General features: G+C 34.7%; 5 protein-coding genes across 7 annotated transcripts in view; 3 read left to right on the plus strand and 2 right to left on the minus strand.

Annotated features, from left to right (window-relative positions):
* Nucleotides 1–985: 985 nt before the first annotated feature.
* LOC100177106 (long-chain fatty acid transport protein 4) lies at nucleotides 986–11,589 on the plus strand. Its single transcript, XM_002127566.5, has 13 exons — nucleotides 986–1,114; nucleotides 1,473–1,676; nucleotides 1,860–2,048; nucleotides 2,401–2,600; nucleotides 3,284–3,515; nucleotides 4,055–4,256; nucleotides 5,653–5,786; nucleotides 6,719–6,831; nucleotides 7,466–7,552; nucleotides 8,245–8,382; nucleotides 8,613–8,780; nucleotides 9,218–9,364; nucleotides 10,255–11,589. The coding sequence occupies exons 1-13, from the start codon at nucleotides 1,086–1,088 to the stop codon at nucleotides 10,410–10,412; spliced, it is 2,001 nt and encodes a 666-aa protein (XP_002127602.1). The 5' UTR covers nucleotides 986–1,085; the 3' UTR covers nucleotides 10,413–11,589.
* Nucleotides 5,610–16,888, plus strand: LOC100182573 (proteasome subunit alpha type-6-like). 3 transcript variants are annotated; one of them, XM_018815026.1, is made up of 4 exons: nucleotides 5,610–5,615; nucleotides 15,141–15,531; nucleotides 16,040–16,145; nucleotides 16,485–16,885. In XM_018815026.1, exons 2-4 carry the CDS (start codon nucleotides 15,163–15,165, stop codon nucleotides 16,757–16,759), a joined length of 750 nt encoding a protein of 249 aa, XP_018670571.1. In that variant the 5' UTR covers nucleotides 5,610–5,615; nucleotides 15,141–15,162; the 3' UTR covers nucleotides 16,760–16,885. The 3 variants fall into 3 exon arrangements, with proteins under 3 accessions (XP_018670571.1, XP_009860960.1, XP_002127869.1); XM_009862658.3 differs by lacking the exon at nucleotides 5,610–5,615 and adding an exon at nucleotides 14,464–14,483; XM_002127833.4 differs by lacking the exon at nucleotides 5,610–5,615 and adding an exon at nucleotides 14,686–14,714 and having other exon boundaries at nucleotides 16,485–16,888.
* LOC100187329 (glucose-induced degradation protein 8 homolog) lies at nucleotides 12,438–14,204 on the minus strand. The gene is made up of 4 exons (XM_002127802.5): nucleotides 14,010–14,204; nucleotides 13,532–13,714; nucleotides 12,899–13,096; nucleotides 12,438–12,749 (listed from the first exon to the last, which is right to left on the minus strand). The coding sequence occupies exons 1-4, from the start codon at nucleotides 14,145–14,147 to the stop codon at nucleotides 12,588–12,590; spliced, it is 681 nt and encodes a 226-aa protein (XP_002127838.1). The 5' UTR covers nucleotides 14,148–14,204; the 3' UTR covers nucleotides 12,438–12,587.
* Nucleotides 16,888–20,718, minus strand: LOC100184941 (protein arginine N-methyltransferase 7). The gene is made up of 4 exons (XM_002127907.3): nucleotides 20,511–20,718; nucleotides 19,970–20,166; nucleotides 18,923–19,453; nucleotides 16,888–18,649 (listed from the first exon to the last, which is right to left on the minus strand). The coding sequence occupies exons 1-4, from the start codon at nucleotides 20,614–20,616 to the stop codon at nucleotides 17,405–17,407; spliced, it is 2,079 nt and encodes a 692-aa protein (XP_002127943.1). The 5' UTR covers nucleotides 20,617–20,718; the 3' UTR covers nucleotides 16,888–17,404.
* Nucleotides 20,719–21,933: 1,215 nt separating this feature from the next.
* LOC100176345 (kinesin-like protein KIF13A) overlaps nucleotides 21,934–24,509 on the plus strand; it is a 33,278-nt gene continuing 30,702 nt past the window's right edge. Inside the window, exon 1 of the mRNA XM_026837829.1 lies at nucleotides 21,934–22,147. Coding sequence (XP_026693630.1) covers nucleotides 22,072–22,147 — 76 coding nt within the window. The 5' untranslated portion in view covers nucleotides 21,934–22,071. The remainder of the gene's footprint in view (nucleotides 22,148–24,509) is intronic.

Raw genomic sequence — 24,509 nt, forward strand, 5'->3', positions numbered from 1 at the left:
TATTGTGCGAAGATACGACAAGAGTATCGCGGTACCAAGACGTGTGTTCTTAATTAGCGGTCGAGACATGCAGGGCTGTTGTTGGCGCTAGGGTTAATTTCCTGTAAGTTTTTTGTACCTTTTCCTCTGCAGTTATTTCAATGGTCACGTATTTCTTGGTATGCTTGTTAGTGGTGTGACTGGTTTATTGGTTTCTTTTCCTTGCCAGGGTAAGGTCTATCCAGCAAGGGTTTCTCACCAGAGTAGAAACCCACTACTATTGGCTGGGGGCTTGTCGTGCCGTAGTGGCTTTCCACCAACGCCAGCCACATAAACTATGAAGGTATTTTAATCTTGTTTTTGTTTTTCAGATGAATTTACAGCAATTCAACTACTTTTTTATTTAGAATTTGTACTGTTCTTTTTCCGCCGCGTGATTTTTCGTGGTTACAAAATAAACTAATACGTAGCTGATGTATTTTGTGTTGTTTTTTTTGCTATAGTTTAAGAACATGTTGTATATATAACTAATAAGGACATATGTGTCTTTTAAAACGCCAATTGCTTCAGTCTAGTGGTTATCAATTGTTAATACAGAAAAAAAATCACCTATAAAGTTAGAAACAAAATCGTTTTGTAAGCGAGCACGATGTGTATGAACAGAACACCCGTGTTATAACGACTGCCGTTGCCCCACCATGCGAAAATGAACAAGATATTTCTCTTCACACGTGGACAGTAGAGGTTTAAATGTGTATAACTGTTTGACCATAGTTTAATAATACAACTTCTTTATTAAACTATGGTTTGACCTTTGATCGGCGGCGGCGGTTCATTTGGACGAAATGGTCACTTTTACAGTTTTGCTTAGATTGTATATTTCAAATACTGCAAATCAGCATAATTATTCAGTATTACGTTATATAGCATGCTACTTTAATACAGCTAAAACCCGTTAATTGAGGCCGTTAGATTTATAATAACTTGGACATTATTTAACTTTGTTAAAGTTTAACAAGGTTGTTAAGTAATCAATCCGTTGGTCTATACATGAATGCGTAAAATTGGTTAATCAGTGACTTTGCTTTTGCTGTGGTTTGAAATAAATGAGATTCCGGCCTACACGTACATTGAGGTAATTTGGTAAAACCTGTCTTAGTAAAATATCGTAGGATAAAGTTGTATTTTTGTGCATTATTTTCTCTATGGCTGTGCTTTATTGTAGTGCGTGTATATTACAGTTGTTCGTTCTGTTTATAATTTTGTTGATTCAGCAAAACTAAAGTCATTGTAAAAGCAAAAAAGGCTCATTTTGCTTTGTATGCATTTTATTTATTACTATAAATGCCCAGAAGAGTTAGCAGTTGTGTTGACAGTAGTAGCAGTAATTCTTTTACCAGGAACCAATGTATATTTATATATTATGTTACATCAGATAATTAATAAAGGAAACACATTAATTATCAAATAAATAATTATCATTTTATTGACAGGGTTTTCTACAGTGCAGTTACAAACAGAGAGAATTTACGAATGGCTCGAAACCTTATCGGTTATGGTGTATTTGCCGCGTTCTTTTACACATATGTCTACCCTAGTATAATTGTAGCATCTGCTGCTGTATCTGCTCTGTACTATGGACTTGGTGGTTGGGAATTCCTCAGTGTGTTCAGGAAAACTATTAAACGAGATTTAAAGTAAGATTTGGTTTTTATTGTTGTTAAAAAACTGTACTGCACTTCACATACTTTTTTTGTAAAACAGCTTTTTTAAAACCTTCGTATAAAATTTGTATGAGTGTTGTCACCCCGGCATTCCAGGATAAATATATTTTTCTTTATGTGCACTTTAAGTTTAAATACCTTGTTTTTTAATAACAGAGCAGCAAAAGCGTTGATCCAGTTCAAATTCCTTCTGAACAAAAATGTGAAACACAACCGGACAATCAACCGAATATTCGATGACGTCATGCGTCGACACCCTCGTAAGGTAGCAGTGCAGTGGGAGGACGTTTCGTGGTCTTTTCATGATCTCTATGAGTATTCTAACGCTGTTGGCAACTACTTTCAGTGAGTACTTTTGTTACAATGTTGGCTCTTAAATAAATAACTGAATATTTTAAAATAGAAAATCCTGAAAACAGGATTAAGTTTCAATTTAGATTCAGAGCCCTTGGCTCAAACGCATTTTAAAATTTATATTTTTTCATCGTTATTCTGTTATTTTCCGATTCTTTGCTATGTTGATAAAATATTATTTTTCTTATTGTAGGCCTAACTTAAGAAGCAATTTTTGAATAGACAAATAAATGACATAACAAATACCACAAAACAAAAATAATCTGAGGAACAACAACATTTGTAAAACATGCTAGTCAAAAAAATGAGCTACAAAAAGGTTAAATTTGAATTCATTTCACAGCAAGCAAGGTTTTAAACATGGAGACGTTGTCGCTATTTTCGCCGATAATCGACCAGAATACATCGCATTGTGGCTTGGTTTGGCTAAGATCGGCGTAACTGCTGCCCTTATTAACTACAACCTGAGGAAAGATGCATTGGCACATTGTATTAATATCTCACTCTGCAAAGGGGTGGTTTATGTTGGACATCTGGGTGATGGTAAGTGGGGGTGTTAATGTTATTTGGAGATTCTGTGTTGGTTAAAAAAAAAACTCTCTCTTTTTTCATAAATTTTTTTCGGAAATATTTTTTTAATTGCATACATTTGCTTTGAATTTAAGGACTGGTATTCTGTCTAAGAAGTTGTAATTCGACATTAATGTTTTATTGGTAGTTGGTACTGCATTAGTGCATTTACCTAGAATAAAATCTTTGTTGATTATAATTCAACGTTATACAATTTTTGTGGTAATGGACCAACTCTGGTCTAAATCCCAAGTCCCATAGCATGCCTTACTGTAGGACCTCACGCATATAGAATATAATGTGCATATACAATGTTCGGGTGATGGACCAACTGTGGTCTAAATCCCAAGTCCCATAGCATGCCTTACTGTAGGACCTCACGCATATAGAATATAATGTGCATATACAATGTTCGGGTGATGGACCAACTCTGGTCTAAATCCCAAGTCCCATGGCATGCCTAACTGCAGGCCCTCACCCGTTACCCATATAGAATGGAATGTGCATATTGATATACAATGTTTGTGTTATAGACCAACTCAGACATGATTCTCACAATCCATGTCGTGTCACGCTGTAGACCCCGCTTACATACAATAGAATTTGGACTTTAGTCTAAAAAGCCAGACATTAAACTTCCACCTATATTTGCACAGCCCTGGGAGAAGTTCATTCAGAGCTGAAGACAGATTTGAAGTATTACGTTATGTGTGGGGATGAGGGGAAGAACGCACTTCATGAGAGCATTAATATCGACCCTGTGTTCAAAACTGAGAGCCGCCTTCAACCCCCCGAGCCAGCCAATGCTTCATACTTTGATAAACTTATGTTTATCTACACATCTGGGACAACTGGGTTGCCAAAGGCTGCGGTTATATCACATAGCAGGTGAGGATGGGTGTAATTAATAGACATACAAAACAATTATTAACACAGGGGAGGCAGGAGTAGTCAGACGTGCATTCTTTTAAAAACAAATGTAATTCCAATGTTTACTGATTAATTCAGTGCAGTACGACACACAAACATGTGAAACAAATCTAACTTTGTGATTTTAACTTGTAAAGTTTACTGATTAAAACAATCCAGAAATTTCCGGGTAGGCCTGCCCACCCTGCCAGCCCAGGTTTGGCGCCCATGATTGTAGGCTTACAGTTGCTGTATGTTCATAATGTCATTTTGTACAAGTTTTCCCTTTTTATTTTTGGACCACAAGCAGATGTCCAAGCACTGTCCTTTGTTCTTTTAGACTTTCACCTAATCCAACAGGGTGTATACAGAGTATATATATATATATATATAGTAGTCCTACTCTTAACTTAAATTACTTAGGACTATGATTACTACACGAATTTTACATCTCTACTAATTACTATATAAGTTTAGTAGTCATGCTCTTGACTTAATTTAAACCCATTTGTTCCCAGGTTCTATTACATGTGTACAATGTCCAACCTACTTGTTGGTTATAACAGCAATGATAATGTATATTGCTCGTTACCACTCTACCATTCTAATGGAGGCATAGTTGGTTTGGGCCAGATGTTATGTCATGGAATTGGTTTCACTATTCGGTCAAAGTTTTCTGCAAGCAGGTTCTGGACGGATTGCAAAAGATATAACTGCACTGTAAGTTGTTTTTGTTAAAGCATTTATAAAGTATATGATTCTGGATAGAATGCAAAAGTTATAACTCCACAGTAGGTTTTATATAACATACAAATGTAGAAATGTAAGGATCTGGTATTACGAAAATGTGACAGACACAAATCAAGTCCAACCAATTGTAGAATAAAAAATAAATATTTCGCCTAAATGGCACCGTCTGTCTCTGTACAAGAAGCTAAAATAATACTAAATAAATGTAACTTATTTATCTGTGCATTGCAATGACTTATAATCACCTTAATATTATGCAAAGCACACAAAAATGCTATAAATATTTCATATTTTTCTTTAATATTTCATAAATATATATTTATATATATTTAAATATATATATATATATATATATACCTTTTAATTTAACACTTCTGAAATTTAAAAAAAATCTGAAATACTATTTAAAATTAAATTATTGAAAAATCTGCCGCGAAGAATGTATTATATTATACATTTTTTAATTGAAATTGTAAAGGTTACAATTTTTAAAGTTAGAATGTGTTAGCACAAAAAATTGACAGTAGCATGTGAACTAAATGACCTATAGTAACCTCTGTGTTATTATTGGTCATGTGACTTGCACAGGAAACAAATGTTTGTTTTGAAGATATTGTTATTAGTATGTGGATGTACACATTGTGTTGTCTTTATAAAACTAATTAAGTTTTTCGATTTTTTTTCTATTTTATTTGTTATTCTTGTGGATTTTGAAAATAAAGGTTGTTATTTCATTTAAGAAATAAAAAACAATCCTTGCGAAACTAAAATTTATTATTTTGTTTTTACTTGTTTTCTTTATATTCTTGTAGCTTTTAAAAATATGATCTTGGTCTTGCTTGCATGGATTTTAAACTAGGTTAATTCTATTGTTCATATACTTGCCAACATCTGGCAGATAATGCCTTTGTTTTGATCACATGCTGTTATTAATAATAGCTTAACCTAAATAGAATGTAATGTCATTGTAGTTGACTAGTTGCCCACCCATGTTCTAATACAGTGTTTGCCAACCTTGTGGCCCCTGCTCCACCAGTTAAAAATAACCTAGATTTGTACCTTACAGATATTGCTCTAACTTAGTGGTCACTAAATGAGTAGTAGCACCCTGTGTGTCTGGGTAATGGGGCAACAATGGCCTAATCTCTTCTATCAAGGGCCTAGCTTTGGGACCTCACACACACAGAATAGAATAATGCCAACTACACCTCACTTAAAACACTCTTTTTTTATACACTAGAGATCTGGTGCTAAGAAACGTAAACGACAAAAATAAAATTCAGGTTCAACTAATTGTATTCGCCTAAATGGCATCGTTATTCAAATAAGGTTCGCAAAACTTATTACAGATATTTTAATTACGCAGGTGATACTTTACATTGGGGAGATATGCCGATACTTATTGGCGCAACCCGTGAAAGTATCGGACCGTGACCATAACGTTCGCATTGCAAGCGGTAACGGATTGAGACCCGAGATCTGGACCCAGTTTGTTGAAAGGTGAGAATTTGTGCTGTTTATCCTCGTGGGTGGGAACTTGAGTGTCTTATTCATGGTTGCCACTCCCATGCCCACAGTTAAGTTGCTGAAGCTATTGCAGTGTGTGGATAAGCAGACATGACTTTTGGTTGGTTTGGTCATTTATATCCTCATGGGTGGGAACTTGAGTGACTTATTCATGGTTGCCACTCCCATGCCCACAGTTGAGTTGCTGAAGCTATTGCAGTGTGTGAATAAGCAGACATGACTTTTGGTTGGTTTGGTCCATTATATCCTCATGGGTGGAAACTTGAATGACTTATCCATGGTTCAGATCGTTGCCTGGTGTTACAACCAATTGGATAAAATTTGTTTCTTGAAATTGTGTGTCTAACTATCACTGACTTCCTGTTCATGAATGTCCATGTGTTTAGTCATTAAATTCTGGGTTCAAATTTGGTATTGGTGTAAATTTTAAACTTTATTGCCATGTGTAGCAGAAGTTATTCATCTCATCTATTCTTATCGTGGGGGAATAGTGGAAACTTGGGCAGCTTTACCAACTTGTTAAAGTTTTTGCAGTGTAAAGAATTCTAAATCAGTTACACCAAACCGGCTTGCCAGGCCTACCCTGGAATTTCCATCACTGGTAACCGTCATTGCCTCCCCTGTTAATAAAAGTTCATTTGTTGAATGAATGTAACTTACTTTATCCTCATGTGGCTGGAAAACGACAGTCTTTATAACGTGGGCGTTTATACACCTCGTGCTCGCTTATGAGTTACCGTGTATGTTACTTTGTGAGTGATCATTTTTTGAGAGGAATTTTTATGTTTTATTTATATACGGATGATATAATTTGGACAACCCATTAGTGAACATTGGGTTTTTTACACCGAACATAAATAAATAAAATTCATCAATTAATATTCCTGTGTTTCTACATCAAACAGATTCAACATAGGAAGAGTAGCGGAGTTCTATGGGGCAACCGAGGGAAACGCAAACCTCATGAACACGGAGAATGTAACTGGGTCGTGTGGATTTATATCTGTTATTGCTCCAAGTATGTTGGGCTTACTATTACCGGTGTCATGCAGTTATATGGATGTTTTAAAATACAGTTACACTCATAATCAGTGGCACAGCCAGCAGTTACTTTTTAATTTAATTCATTTTTTAATTTTATTTTTTAATTTAATTCATTTTTTAAAAAAGGGGGGAGTCGCGACCCCCCAAACCCCACCCAGTATACTTTATATTAACCATTGCTCCAACAGCCTCCAAGTTTGTTGTGCTAACTAGTGTGTTTAAGTCATGTTTGTTGAAGTGGAGTGTTAAAGTCCCTTGATATTCTGGATGTGACATTGTTACAATGTAGTTACACTCATAGTTGTCAAACATAGGAAACCTTATTGAATAATATGGTAGAAGGGTTGTTTTATTTAGGCTATCCTGCTAAAACATATGATGTCACCACTTTTTTAAAATGTTTTGTGACATCTCATCCTTAATATTATGTCTATGTACCTTCACAAACCCCCTCTCCAATTATTTTATAATAAAAGGGGGTGAGTCGCAACCCCCAAACCCACCCCTGGCTAAGTCACTGCTTGTAATCATAGTTTACATATAAAACACCTTTTTGATTAATGCAATATACTTTATGTTATTCACAACTAACCTCATTCCCCCCACAGCTATCTACCCGGTTACTTTATTAAAAGTTGACGAGGATCAAGAATTAGTTCGAGATAAAAACGGGCTCTGTATCAAGTGCAAACCAGGTAACATAGATATCATGTATTGGAACATAGATATCATATATTGAAACATAGATATCATATATTAAACCATAGATATCATATATATATATATTAAATGGCAGGGTGGGAAGGCCCATACTTATTTTTTTTACATAGCAATAATAAATAAACATTACAACCAATAAGTTGGATTTGTTTTATAGGAATTTCAACTTTCTTGTATTTTATAAGTTAATGTACTGTGGCATAGACTTAAACTATGATAACTTTATGTCCATAACGAAAGTATATTGTTCATTATAAAGTATATTGCCAGGAAAGTATATTGTTCATATTCATTATCAGCCATCTGCCATACATAAAAAAATCTCCAAAAAATAATCACTAACAAAGTAACATAGGTGGTAACTCGTAAGCGAGCACAAGGTGTATGAACACCCGTGTTATAACGACTGTCAATGCCCGCCATGTGAGGGTAAATAAGTTACATTCATGGTAACTTGTAAACGAGCATAATATGTATAAAACAGAACCTATGTTATAACAACTGTCATTGCCCGCCAAGCGAGGATAAATAAGTAACATATGTGGTAACTTGTAAGCTGGCATCAAGTGTATGAAACAAAACACCTAAGTTATAACTGCTCCCTTTTTTCGGCCATTTGAGAATAAATAAGTTACATCCATTCATCATGACTTTCCTCCTTACATAGGTGAATACGGGATGTTGGTCGGGAAGATTATCAAACAAAGTTTGACCCAGAGGTTCGATGGTTACGCTGATAAAGAAGCCTCGAAGAAGAAAGTTGCGTACGACGTTTTGCAGAAGGGTGACAGTGTGTTTATGACAGGTTGGCATGTGTTTGTTATACTTGTGTGTGGGGATACTTTGGTTTAAGAGGTTTTGTTTTTGTGTGTTTATGCCTGCTTATCCATACACTGCAATTGCTTCAACAACTCGACTGTGGGCATGGGAGTGGCAACCACGGATAAGTCACTTAAATTCCCACCCTGGATTTTAATCATTTATATGAAACATGAATGTAATTATGACATCATATTCACCATCCACACATCATAGGTGATGTCCTCACCATGGACAAGTATGGAAACATGTACTTCAAAGATAGAACGGGCGATACCTTCCGTTGGAAAGGTGAAAACGTTTCAACGGCTGAATGCGAAGCAGAGCTGGGTAAAGTTCTTGGGAACCAACACACTGTTGCTGTGTATGGAGTCACAATACCAGGTATTATGATATAACTAACTTATATATGCATCTATAAAATCTGGTAAAACAAGTAGTTTAAACACAAAATAGGTAAAAACTACTTGAGGAAAGTAACTTGAATATAAATAAATAAATATAATTTGCTACATTCTCGCATGGCGGAGCAAACGACAGTCGTTATATCGTGGGAGTTTTGTTTTATACACCTCGTGCCCGCTTACGAGTTACCACGTATGTAACTTGTTTATTCTCTCATGGCCGGGCAACGACAATCGTTATAACACGGGTGTTCTGTTTCATACACCTTGTGTCAACTTAGGAATTACCACCTATGTAACTTGTTTATCCTTGCATGGTTGGGCAACGACAGTTATATAATGCGAATGTTCCATTTCATACATGTCCGTTCACGAGTTACCAACTTTTACACAATATAAATATTATAACACCACCAGGTACTGACGGCAAAGCTGGTATGGCAGCCGTGTTAGATGTTGACGATACAGTTGATCTTGAACAACTGTATGATGGTGTAGTGAGGGCGTTTGCTACGTATGCGAGACCTTTGTTTGTAAGAAAAGTTAAACATATGGAGATTACAGGTGGGAAGTGTGGGTAGGTGGCAAAGTTTTATTGGCATATGTGCTGCGTTGTTGCATCTAAATACTAACTGTATTGCATAGGCGATAAACTTTGGAAAATACAGGGGAGGCAGGGATAGTTAGACACACATTCCTGTGAAACTAATTTAACCTTATTGGCTGTGTTACTGATTTATGTGTTAAGTTATTCTGTTACTTCTACTAAATGTATTGCATTATTGCATAAGCACAAAACGTGGGTGGTGTGGCTTGTGGGTTAAGTTTGCCCTGAATTTTCACTATTGAGTTCATAGGCAAAAAAGTTTTTAAAAGGAGATAGATGGTTAAGAATTTCTTGAAATAAATCTAACTTATTGGTTGTAATGTTTATTTATTATTACTATGTAAAAAATTAAGGGTTGGGCCACCCAATATATACATGATATGATATCTATGTTTTAATATATGATATCTATGTTTCTTATTATTGTGCCAAACTTTTGAAATGCTGGGAGGCAGGGATAGTTGGACATGCATTCCTGTAAAACTAACTTATTGGTTGTAATGTCTACAGGTTAATGTGTTAAGTTATTCTGTTACTTTTGCTACCAGGCATAATGTAAATAACCTTTTTGCGTCTCATCTGGTATAAAAATGATTCCCTGATAAAGTCTTGCTGGACGGCAGATGAATCGTTAAAAATACACCATATATTTCCGTAACAGCACATTCATATTTGGTTCCATTGTTTACTACTGATTGATGCAATGCAAAAAATCTTAAAATTTTACTCTGGTGTAGTTGGGTGGCATGTCACCTTAGGTTCCTTTACTGTTGCAAGGGATTTTTTGTTGTAAATAAAGTGTTTGTTGTCTAACAATGACTCAACAATGGCATTTATTCCTCAACAGGAACTCACAAAATAAAGAAAGTAGCTTTGAGAAAGGAAGGATATAATGTGAATGAAATATCCGATCCCTTGTTCTTTCTTGACGCGGCACAGAAGAAATACGTGACACTAGATGGGGCACTTTACGCTAAGATCCTTGATGGGGGAGTCCGGGTTTAAACTTCCGCCAACAATTTGTAAAAAAATTTGGACATTTTTTTTAACAAATGCGAAAAAATAAAGGGATGCAGGAAATTTCAACAAATTTAAAAAATTTTGAAACAAAAAATTGTTTCAAAAAGTTTCCCTTTTTTTAATTTTTACTAAATTTTTTTGAATTCAGTTAGTAATATGGTCAATTTGTAATTTGCATATGGAAGTTATTTTATGTATTTTATTCAACTCAATAGTGTTTGCAAACTAAATTGATTCCAAAGTAAACAGCTCTACCTGATAGCTTCAAAAAAAATAAATTCCGAAAAATGTCACACAAAACTAAAACTGAATAAATTTCAGACACATTTTTATAGACACTTTTAAAGTTAAATCAAGTTATATTCACTTAACATTTCTTCAAAAATTCTTGATTTTTCAGAACTTCTAACCCAAAAAAGGGCATTTTTTAAACATCTGCAGGAACATCTATGCTTTAACTGGTAGTTGGGAATTTTTCCTCATTTAATGATCAAAATAACCAAAAAATGGACAATTTTTACTGAATGGCTTTTTTAATTGACCGTGATTTTCAATTTCTGCATTTTAATTATCCACCCTGGTCTAATCACATGCCCCATGGTTCCTCACTGTAGGACCTCACCCATATAAAATAGAATGTGCTTATACAATGTTGGGATAATGGGACAACTCTGGTCTAAATCCCAGGTTCCATGGCGCGCCTTACTGTAGGACCTCACCCATATAAAATAGAATGTGCATATACAATGTTGGGGTAATAGACAACTCTGGTCTAAATTCTAGGTCCCATGGCGTGCCTCACTGTAGGACCTCACCCATATAAAATAGAATGTGCATATACAATGTTGGGGTAATAGACAACTCTGGTCTAAATTCTAGGTCCCATGGCGTGCCTCACTGTAGGACCTCACCCATATAAAATAGAATGTGCATATACAATGTTGGGGTAATGGGCAAACTCTGGTCTAAATCCTAGGTCTCATGGCGTGCCTCACTGTAGGACCTCACCCATATAAAATAAAAATATTTCATCCTAATACGTTATATTTAATTTGAATGTTTCTTGTTTGTAGCCACAGAAGTTTATGCAAATTTGTCGTGTAATTTTGTATTCCGTAGCGCTAATCTTAACATCAGAAATAAATCTTCGAATGAAATTTAAGTTTCATGTTTACATTTTAATAAATTCATGTTTTTTTTTATATAAATACAGTTTATTTCATAAAGAAGATATGCAAGGAAGGCCAGAAATTTGAGTTTGTTTGGCAGAGTTGGACTTATAGTAAACTTTATAATTAGTTTTGGGTAGTAAACGAGGCAACGTGAGTTGTTATAGCATGTTTATGTACCGTGTGTCTGCTTAGTAATATGTACCGTGTGTCTGCTTAGTAAAAAGTTTTGTCAATTCCACAGTTTTCATTTAAATAATGTTTATTTAATAAAGGTACAAATAAAACAAGCGTAGTGGGAGAGAGTTTAAAGATCTGTTTAATGTGCTAGATGTATAATTGCCACAAATATATTTCATGTATAAGTAAAGACCCACATTACTGGTACAATACATTTGTTGGTGATTATACTAAAATAGGATAAAGTAGTTCTTCAGTTTGAAAGATATGCCAAGAAATCCATGATAAATATTACGAATCAGCAAAACAGTTTTCTATCAATTTAGTTTTTCGCCTGGTATAATGTATAGTAGGGTGGGGGAGGATATGACACATTTTCATTCTATTTTCTTGTCCCATTTAGTAGTAAACATTAAACAAGGAACATTCAAAGAATTATAAAATTGTATTCTCACGACTCTAATAGACCGTTGTTAATTGTTTAAACACGATCAGGATATTTGGATATTATGTGCTAAAGAGGTGTCTGATCTCCCCCCACCCTACTATATGTTTGCAAACACAACTACATTATCCAATGAAGTCAACCAAGGCGAATCTTTACATTGGAAAATCAAACACAAAATGTAAGTAGTAACTCAGTCTGAATATAACTGATATATTGTGCTTGGGAACCATGGCGTGTCACACAGTAGGACCTTGATCCTGTCACCCATATACAATAGAAAGAGTCAAATACAAATAGTTTTCAAATAAGATTCCACAAAAACACAAAACATTCAGATATTCGTAAATATATATAAGATTTTTATTAAATCTCTCCCTTTGAAATGTCCGTCATCTTTGGATATTTAATTTTCTTTTTATCAAGTTGATCTTGCGACCACATCAATAGTTTAACGATGCTTGCGAGCCTCGGAGCGGACACCGTGTTCTCGTAATCCATGATTGCTGCGTTTACTCTGCTCCATACCTGTGTGTTGGTGAGATTAAAGTAATACTAACTTAACTTTGTAATATTAACTATATATATAATAAGCATTGTTTCAAAAATGACGGTTATAAAAGTTTGATTTTTATAAGAATATAACAAAGAGACTTCAATTATAAAAGCCACCCCACCTTATGTCTTTGTGATTGTAGCAGCAGATCTGCGAACGGGGATTCCTCGGGTTTATCGAACACAAGTAAAGCTAACGCTCGCTCCATATCGGACAAACACTCTGGACTGTCCTCCCCTCGTTCTGATAACTGAGTTTGAGCAAACTCGAGCGCATCTTCCATCTTCTCAGCTCGAATTAACTCAATGAGGTGTTGTAACTGGTGGATGTGATTTGTGTTACAAGTTAAATGGATGCAACTTATTTATGCAACTGGTGGTATGGGTTTGTATTAGAAGTGGTTGGTTGGTTGGATGAATGTAACGTAGTTATCTTTGCATGGTGGGGGCAACGACAGCGTTATAACATGAATGTTCTGTTTCATACACATTTTGATTTGGTACATGTGCTACTTTGTGGGTGATTTTTTCCGATAGCTAGACCACTGGTTTAGTGAAATTGTCAAGCGTCTCTAACTCAAGGACAAAAACACCCACAATTCACAGTAACATTGCTTGAATTTAGTATCTTTGACAAGCACTCTAACCAATGCTATGGCATTACAGTTACTACATTTAAGGACAAATATTTGGAATTTATCTAAATAATACATCAATTTATAAGGTCTATCCACACCTCAGTGACCCCACCACACCTGAAGGTAAAAAAGTAGAATCCTGTTGTTGTCCAGGAGCTCCGGATGCATCTCGTTGATCATGGAGACTGCCAGCTCAATTGATCCGGCAAGAATAGCATCCCGGACACGAATTCTCGCATCCAAGGCAGTAAGATCAGCTCCTGATGGGATTCCCGTCTCTTCTTCAAACTTTTCAGCAGCCTCGATGATGGAAGTGAAATTTAATAAATATAAAATAATATTAATTAAAGTATAACGACTGACATTTTCTCTGAACGTAAGGATAAATAATTTCGTTCACTCATTCAAAAACTCAATGCAAGTTATTCCTCTCTTCGTTTTTAAATAATATGATAAATAACACTATCGTTTTTAAATAAATAAATAAAAAAGAATGTATATGTAATTTTAAAATTAAACTACTGTCTTGGTCTTACCATTTAAAACATTTACATCAGAAACCCATAGGTTATTTAATAAATAAAGTAACATTTACCTCTTTAAAACCTTCAGTAACCAAATAATCCATGACCAATCTATTCATAATGGCAGATTCTATATGCATGTTTCCCATCTCCTCAACCCATTTCTCTTTTTCAGTATTTGGACTCGGTTCTTCCATACTAATATCCATTTTTTTATTACTTTTATAATGTTACTGCTTATTAAAATAAATGAAAAAGTCATTATTGCTTTATTGTGGTGTTTTTGATTTGTGTTGGCCGTTTTATTTAATTTTTGGTACTTGGTACTACATTTCAGTATAAAACTCATTTTTTACAGTTTTGTTGTAATTCACCCGTCTCATAAGCGTAAATCCGTTGCTAAACTTGCTTTTCTAAACCAAGAACTGCAGTCACTAAACAACGAAACTCCGTTTTATAAGATGTCTATATTTGTTAACTCATGCGTGGCGAATGAATGACTTGTGTTTTTGATTTTTAATTTTTTTAATATACATTCGATAAAGGTTTTGTTTTTGCGTGAAAATAATGGTTATTTATTACTGTATTGGTATATGATAAGCACCTGTACCGTAGTTTATGTATATCTACTATGTACTATTATGACTACTCTATCTATAACGTAAACGCATAGTTTTAGCTGGATAAGTATATTCCGTTACATTTAAGCTGTTTCTTTAGAGCATAAACATTGCATTGGTCAAATTCAGGGAAATGAAAACTAAAATATATCTTAGGTGCTAGTTAAGAATCCCCCCCCCCACCTTATTTGCAAACCACTAACCCCTATAACCACTAACCCCCTAACCATCAACACCTAACCCCCTAACCTAGGGGTGAGTGGTTAGCAAAAAAGGTGGGGTGGGGAGATTTTTAACTAGCACCAAATCTTATATGTTTAATTAGTGGTAAATAGCAAGTTAGCAACATCCTAGCGGTCAGGTGTCTCATTACTTAAGAGCTAAAGTGGTAGTATAGGCTGTCTGTATTGTACATGTCATATGCATTTAACATTTTCCACAACAGTATTTCCTATCTGCCCTGTATAACTTTTGAAAATGTAACCTTCATAATACCAGCACTTTTGTAATTGTATTTTTTTGTATTCTACCTAAAAAATAAACATAAAACCAAAGTCTAACTCCATAATAATGTTCTTAAAGGTTCATATTATTTGAAGTCAAAATGTCCCGTGGTAGCAGCGCTGGGTTTGACCGTCATATCACCATCTTTTCCCCCGAGGGTCGACTATACCAAGTCGAATATGCGTTTAAAGCAATCAACCAATCTGGTTTGACATCCGTTGGGGTTCGTGGCGATGAATGTTGTGTTCTTATCACACAGAAAAAAGTTCCAGATAAACTGATTGATGTCACAACCATCACCCATATGTTCCAACTTACCCCAAATATTGGGTGCATGATGACTGGCATCATGGGTGACAGCCAATCTCAAGTCCAACGTGCAAGAAACGAAGCTACTAACTGGAAGTATAAATACGGATACGAAATACCAGTGGATGCTCTGTGCAAACGAATGGCTGATATATCACAGGTATAATATTGGTTATCTGAAACCTTTTTTTATTACGATAAAAGACATTTGTCCACGTGCTTTAGCAATGTAAAACTCCGTTATTTGAGCATTTTTTGAGTCATATTTGAATATATTAAAATGTAAGACCTTGAAGTTGACTGGTTTCCAAATCCATCTGTGGATGAGTTCTTTCAGTGGGCACACCATCAATGGGACCGAAGTTTTCTCATTATCATTACCCAGAAACCCATGATGCATTAGTGACCACTAGGTTTGAATTGTAGCAATGCCAATGTCCATTAATCGTCATCCACGACCACACATAGGTTTATTAATATGGAGCATCAAACCGGTATCCTTTGGTTACAATGTAAGCGCCTCAGCATAAAATCAACATGATTACAAAAAAAAAAAAAGTTTACAATTTGATTGTTACAGGATCTAACAGCCGAAAAATAAATAAGTAGGCAAACATAAAACCAAACAAATATACACAAACACAATAACCAAGAGTTGCTGCTTACAGGTCTACACACAAAATGCTGAGATGCGACCACTTGGTTGTTCTATGATACTCATGGGTTGGGACGCTGAATACGATAAACCAATGCTTTATAAAGCTGACCCTGCAGGTGGGTGGGTATTAATATATGGACCAGGTTTGGGAGGTCTAATTTTAATAACTATTCTATTGCTGCCAGGCTTGTACAAGTCTGCAAAGAATTCTAAACAGGTTTTGAGTTTTATGTGCTTGTCATAACTTGTAACTGTGATGGGAAGTGCACTTCATTCGTGACCACTCAGTTGGAGCAATTACCATTAAGAATCTTTCCTAAAACACAGACACGAGACACCACAACTAAACCTCTTTCCTCAACAAATAACCTATATGAATTCTATAGCCAACAACTACAATCTAACCACAGCACTTTAACAAGTAACAAATATTAATTAACATCTTATATACGAAGGTTATTACTGTGGTTTCCGAGCCACAAGCGCTGGTGTGAAACAAACAGAAGCGAATACATTCCTTGAAAAGAAAATAAAGAAAAAGAAAGATTCAGTTTGGAATCTTGAGAAAACCGCTGACGTCGCTCTGTCGTGCCTCACCCATATTCTATCGGCCGACTTCAAACCATCTGAGCTGGAAGTGGCAATCGTTACGAAGGAAAACCCGAAGTTTAAGGTTTTATCAGAAGCTGAGATTGATGAATATCTGACAGCCTTGGCTGAAAAGGATTAAAATAAACGCTATTAAAGTACTTACTTAAATGGAACATTGGAAAGTTCATGTATCTGCTGTTATCTACTTTGATGATATTTTGATGTTCCAATGGTAAAGTAGAAGCAAATAAATATGAACATGTTGAAAGGTTTATTTTGAAAATTTATTCCACGTTGGGGTCTTTACCACGCGTCCACTCTTATAAAATGTTTGGTGGTGGTTCGAACAAATGTCACACATTACGTAATGCATGGAAAATAGACTATAGTCATATAGAACTTATTGCATAAAAAGAAAACATTGGTACAATGATTGTTACATTTGCGACTTAGATGATATTGGGTAATAATTTAATAATACAGGAAATCAGGCAAGAGAGCATCACAAGCAGGCATGTATGCCTGGAGACAAAAATTATATTTTGAAAATTCATCTTTCCAATCTTTATGCAATAACAGCAACAGGCAATGATATTGCTCTAATAATTAAGAACAACAAATAGCAACAATCAAAACAGGGATATTTTATTGTATATGGGTGAGGTTAGGCACACCATGGGACCTTGGATTCGGGCAAGAGTTGGCCCATTACCTTAAAACAGCTGTATAGTTATTGAATGTTTGAAATAAATAGCTTAATCCCTTTATAATAGAGATAAATGACCTACTGGAGATCATACTTCATATTAATATTTCCTGATTCAGGTTTGAACTCTAAATCATAATTAACAGTTTTAGCATTGCATAATTTAATAGATTCTCTTAGAAAGAACACAGCTTGTCTGTGGTGCATGCTCCACTTTGGTGCTGAATGATCTACATTGAATTCCCCATCTAAACTTGCAGGCAGCATACCAGTGGTTATACAGTGTTGAGTATTAGGTGTGAGCTGATACTCCATCCATAACACAATACCATGGCAAACTTGGGCAATGCTATCAGTTAATAAGGGCAGCTTTCCAACGGATGATATCACCTTATCCGGAACGCATTGCTCAAAATCAAAGCACATTACTCTTACAGGCTTAGTGATCATAGTATTCGGGTATTCCCATAAGGCGTGAGGTTCAGGTTCATGAAACTCCTTTTTCTCCAGAGCTTCATTGATCATTTTATCCATGGTTGAAATAGGGAATCCTTCCACTTCCCCAACAGGTGCTCTTATCTTCCATAAATCAGAGAACTCAACAGCAGCTATGCACAGATAAGCTTTACAAGGAAACACTTTACATCCAGGTGAAAGGTTGCCATCCAGCTGCGACCTGGCATACCAAAAATGCAAGTCGTGCCAAGGCAGATATGACGATGCGAAAAAAGGTTCGCCGGCGAATAATGCTATCTTAGCATTATCCAAACACTTAGAGATATCATCTGCTTCATACCTAATAACTTTCACATTATCTATTTTATTAAAATTCACCAATTCATACAATCCTCTTTGAGCGATTGCAGATTTTTCCAGCGCGATTGTTTTCGATTCTTTCCACGTTTGTGCCGCAAACAAAGGCAACAAACTAAAATCGCTCAAGCATAAAATATTTCCTCGGACATCTAACCACTGCAGCGCATCGACTAATATATTATTTCTATGTTTATCATTCAGCATCCCTAACCGGGGTCGACTCCACAACATACGAGGTGGATAATCACATAGAGGTCGACTGCATTGTTTGTTTATGACATCACAATCATCAATATTAAACCATAATGAGTACTCGTCGTGAAAAGCCTTTAACTTGATGATATCATCCTTGTTGTAATGCATTTGATTAGGTAGAAAATAAACACTTTGTATCCAGTGATCTCTCCATTGCATATTATGTGACGTGGGGTGACACCATATTGGTGCTGTGCTTAACATTATGTTTCCAGTTTGATCCATTTGTAAATCCCACCATGAAAGAACCACCTTGGGATTTAAACATATTAATTAAGGATGATATTAATTACAAACTCACATTACTAGTTTGTGTATGTTAAATGTACACATGGCATAAGTAAATTTACCCTGTTGAAAAGTCCTTATGAGTTTTAACATCGGCCGCTTTGTTGCTAATTTCTTTCTTTTTACTGTTTTAATTAATTTGAGCTTTTTTTATATATTCGAAGAGAAAAAGAAAACTTATATTAAATATTAACTTAGAAACATTTGACCAAAAAAATACAAAACAACAACCAACACCTGTGCGGTCCCAGATGCAGTAGACATCACTTTCGCCATTTTTGATCTCGGTTCATTCTTAAGGGCTTTGCTTCCCCACTCGAACTCAAACACCGACGTTGGTTTGCTCAAAGCCTTGAACTCATCGGTTGGAAACTGAGTGAGTTGTATATCATGTACAGCAGGTACACCACTGCCACATACTAACTCAGGGTTTGGTTCAATTTCAATATTTTTCCCGATTTTGATTGGAAAAAGTTGGTGCCATTTTAACATCTTTTTAGATTCAACAATTTGAACAAATGTAGTTGCTTTATGTGGAACAGCAATGCAGTTTTCCTCCATTAAGTTATGGAGAGCGTGATGATAAGCATTTAAAGCACCTTCTCCAATAAGTTCGGTGTCAAATAATTCAGTTATCAGAATATTGGCCTTTTCTTTTATATCTTCCCCAAGTTTAACTTCCGTTGAATGTTTGTTGATGATTTGGATTTTTTCGAAACCGTTTTCTTTTGTTACCATTTCGGCGACTTTCGCCATGGGGGAAAACACCTGTTGTGAAAAGTAAAATAATTTTGTTATGTTTCATCAGTGTCAGCACCTAGCCACCTATATTTATAATCTTGTGAGCTATTGTAGAAATGTTAATATCAGGCCTAATTACATGGCTTTTTAAATTAAACAAAGAGATGCTTTCTTTGAGGTGAGTATATCAAACGGGATATCAAGCTGTCCTATGAGATTGATAAAATAATGAACATTTTTAGGTGGACAGATATTTGTTTGTCCTTTTCCATAAAATTGAATCTAATGCTTGGTACAAGTAAAAACCCTTTATAATAGTCTAGTGGTTGCTGTTAGTGGTCAACAGAGAAGGAGGATTCTTTGGCATTGAAACAGAATCCTCTGACACAGATTAAATTGATGAAGAATCCTCTAGTACGTTACATATTAGGCTGGTGGAAAGTGTTACAGAGGTTGGTAGTTAGGAGTTAGCAGATAACGTAGGGAAAGGAATCTTCAATAGCACCAACGTTTTAAATAAACAAACAAGAAATACACAATTACTTCAATAGCTGTTATAATCTCAGCTCCAGCAGTTGCTGCCATCATAGATAGTAAGCCTGTGCCGGTTCCAATGTCCAAAACTTTCGCAACTTTTCCCCGCTTGTGCATTTCCGACACAGCTAGTTTTATTGCATCATAATACATCTTGTTACGTTCAGTGTCGTGTAGCATATCAGCGTATGAAGATCTTGCAATGTCTGGAAAAATTGAATAACAAGATAATGTGAGATTAAAAGTTAATTTTTTACATTAATACATAATGCAGTAAGTGGATTTTATTTATTTTTCCGAAAGTGAGGGAATTAAATTAATTAAAAGAACAAAGAGAATTAGAAACAAAAAGCAGTCAAAAAAATTAAAAAAAATTCATGTATTTAAAAAAAATTGTTTGATTAAACCAAAAATAGGAGGGAATTAGCAGGAAAAGGGCAGTCTCTAAAATACGCTAGAGTTATCAAAAAAAAATGAAAAAGGGTCAGTTAAAAGAAAAGTGTGCATATTGAAACTACCGTATAATAAATATTTAAATAACGTAAAATACCTGTAAAATAGTCGTGTTCGTCCAAATTTTCAGGTTCCCATTCCGCTTTACCCGTCACCGAATTAATAGTTTGCTTCAGCAAAAGCCGTTTCTCGTTAGAATCCATTTGAACGTTGTAAAATAATTTTTATTTCATATGTTTTGCAAAAATTTTGCGCGTCAAAAACTTCCATGCCAACAACGTGACTTTTTACTAAATCAGATGCCATGTAAAAAAAAAATTTAAAATTGCCCTAAATTATTTTTCTATAAAGAAAGTGAACTAAATGCAATATATTCCGAATCTCCTTGACATTTAAAACAAAAATTAAACATATTTGTACTACTAACTTTAAAACTTATTTTTTAATTTAGTTATTTCATTTTAACTTAATTTTCGTTTTAAACTTTTTCACATAGAGCGCCCTTGTTTAAACTGTCACCAAAATCGAAATGACGTCATGGTAGTTTTTTTGTTAGCATTATATACGTGTTGATTGTAGCAGCTGGGGAAATGCGTAGTATTTTGATTAACTTACGTTTATAATAAAAAGTTTAAAAATTTAAAAAAATTAAAAAAAAATACCCCCATTTTATACACTGGTTACTTGTGAAACTATGCTATGAGATGTTTTATTAAATTACGAAATCATAAAGTTATAAACAGTAGAAATAAAATATATATATGTATATATATTGTGTTAACTTCAAACTAAAATATATATATTATATGTATATATATTTATTCAGTACTATAGAGATATACATTAGTTTTGTGTGACATTATTTTTGTGTTCATGCTCCCCTTTAACCTAGTCCTGGTCATTTATTTTAATTAATTATTTGCAAATGAATAAGAATTTTCTGTTTGTTAGGTTGAATGGTCACATTTTTTAACTCGTATAGTTTTCAGCTGTTATAATTATTTTCACTTGCTTGTTTTAATGAATGTTGTTTGTGTTTACGGTATAATTTGGTTTAATTGCGACAATTTTTAACTCATATAACATTTGAGCACCCACAATTATTATCAACTAAGTGTTTTAACCACTGTTGTTTTGCTATTGATTCCCTTCCATTTGTTCTATAAATAACATGATCTTCGCTTAACAACTGTTGTTTGTTATAGTTAACAACTGTTGTTTTGTTGCTATATCCTGTCTTAAGGTGGCTGTACACAGTATCCGACATGCGGATTGCCTGCGAAGTCGTATGCAAACCCATTACTGATTTCCGCATGCGGCAGCGAAATCCGACAAAATAGACAAAACGGACGAATTCCGGATACTGTGTACAGCCACCTTTATCGTTTTAAATTTTTTAAATCTTCGCTACCGTAGTCAGACAGACAAATAAATTCACTAATATATTTTGTTAAATAAATATGTTAGTTTTCATATCTTTGTTTTATCACTTGTTGTGGTCTGCACTACCAAAACATAAACAAACCATTGTTCTTAAACAGGATATCTATGTTGATTTAACATCTGATTTTAACCAAGTGGAAATACAAACAAAGATGTTACTGAGCACTTAATGAAGGAAGATAAACGAATAAAAAGCTTATTTTTAGTTCAATTTTATGACAAATATGACGAAACCATCGAGTTCAAGCAAAGTAAAAGTGGCCGTGAGATTGAGACCTTTTAATAAAAGAGGTAAGATGGGTGTGTGTTGATTTATAGTAGGGTGGGGAAAATGGGACACCATTTCATTCTATTTTCTTGTCCTATTTTAACAAAGAACATTTAAAGAATTATAAAACCGTTTCCTCACGACTCCTATAGACCGTCGTTAACTGTTTAAAACGTAATCAGGATATTTGTATATTATGTGCTAAAAGTGCCCAATCTTCCCCCACCCTACTATATGTTGTTGATAACTTGATTATGTATATTTTTGGTGCATTGTATATTATAATATTATTTTCAAAGTTAATTTTTGGGCACGAATGCCCAACTTTTTTTGCAAAAAAATTAGACAGCGACTACTAGTAATTTTGGAAACCAAAATTTTCACTGGTCACCAGCTTAAAATTTGCATATGTTGTTACCGCCAGGTGTATTATAATTGTGAAAGGGATTTTCTCTCAGTTTTGTTTTTGTACAACTCATTGTGTTCTTAAAAGACAGCCGTTTCCTGCGCCATACGGCATTATCAGGGTTTGCTTGTGTCTTGTAAGTTGTAACGGCAATTACTGAATTAAACTTTTATGCGATATCGTAGTATTATGATTTTTAAGAGAATATATTGAATAAATCCAGTTGGATGCCTCTATACAGGCTATTGTTAAACAATGTTGATGTAATATATGATCTTGTGGCACATTATAAAAAACAAGAACAAAATTTACTCCATGGTAAACAAAACATTGTTAAAATCATTGTAGATTTTTATGCCAGATCATCAGGCCTGTAACAACACCAACAGAATAATTGTGCAATACTTTATTGGCTTCTACCATATTATATGTGTGTGTTTTGATTTTTGTCCATGTACCACCTATGTACCAGGCATACAACTTGTCTTACAACACTAAGAATGCTTGAGACATACTTGACTACAAAGGATAATCCTTAAGCCGCTGGTATTTGCTTTGTACTGAGTATGTAATGTTAAGTCACTTTGGCATTTCTTGCATAACAATCAATATCAATGGTCATGGATATCTCTTAATATTTATTTTAATCATAATATGCTTTGTTATGTTGTTTTATATTAAATAGACTTCTTTATTCCTACAGTATAATAACATATATTGTGTATTGTTGTACCTTTTGACAATATAAAATGTATAAAGGTGTATTGAAACTTACATAAACAATTGATAATATGGTAGGTTTACAATCATGATAACACGAATACCATGAAAAAACCCAACACATTAAATAGACCACTTTATTACATAAAGCATAAAAACACATATTATGCAAATGCGTATTATTGTACTGCATGCCATTATACCATGGTGTATTCAAACTTACATAAACAATTGACCATATGGTAGGTTTACATTTTACAATCATGGTAACATGTATACCATTGACAAAACCCAACAATATTTAATATTAAAGTCCAAACATGCACAGGTGGAATTTGTCAATATCATTGCTTTGTTTAGTTGTCCCGTTACAACCTTTATACCATGATAAAACAAATAACTAAGTTCCATTCTGTATGAGCAAACAATGGTCCTTGTTTGTCATGTGCATTAATTATATTGCTGGACCAATCAAAAGATTGGATTAAATGTAAACAATAACAAAGCCCTCCAATGGTCTTAGTGGATTTCCTTTGTTGATGGTCAACTGTATTTTTACCGTTGATTAATTAATTTTGTAAACGCAATCCATAAATGATGCTTCATTATTGAAGTATTTTAAGTAGTGATGTACCGAAGTTTCGGTTAGCCGAATTTATTCGGCCGAATCAGCGATTTTGACAAAGATTCGGTTTTGGCCGAATCGTGCGTAAAGATTCGGCAAAAACCGAACTTTTTCACAGACAATATAGATACGATTAGCAAGAACTTGCGCAATTTGTGAGATAAGAATTAAAGACTATTTGCAACAAATAAGTTTAATTCAATTAATCGTCATGCTTTATAGCAACGCTAATCATTTCGGATACGGTTCTATGGGCTATGGCACACGCGCACTTTGATAAACTTCTTCACATTCGCGACCGAATCTGCTCCCGATCGTCGATAAAGAAACACTCGCTTTTTCTCTCTAAATAGTGCACGCGTCTGCTCCCGATCGTCGATAAAGAAACACTCGCTTTTTCTCTCTTAATAGTGCACGCGTCTGCTCCCGATCGTCGATAAAGAAACACTCGCTTTTTCTCTCTAAATAGTGCACGCGTCTGCTCCCGGTCGTCGATAAAGAAACACTCGCTTTTTCTCTCTAAATAGGGCACGCGTCTGCGCACGATCCCCTGCACATNTTCAGCACAAAGCAGAATACAAAATGTAAAAGTAAAGTTTTCGAATATTTTTTTACTCTCGGTATAGTTTAAGCC

Source organism: Ciona intestinalis, unplaced genomic scaffold, assembly GCF_000224145.3.
Source record: "Ciona intestinalis unplaced genomic scaffold, KH HT000025.2, whole genome shotgun sequence".
In the NCBI taxonomy this organism is placed as follows: Eukaryota; Metazoa; Chordata; class Ascidiacea; order Phlebobranchia; family Cionidae; genus Ciona; species Ciona intestinalis.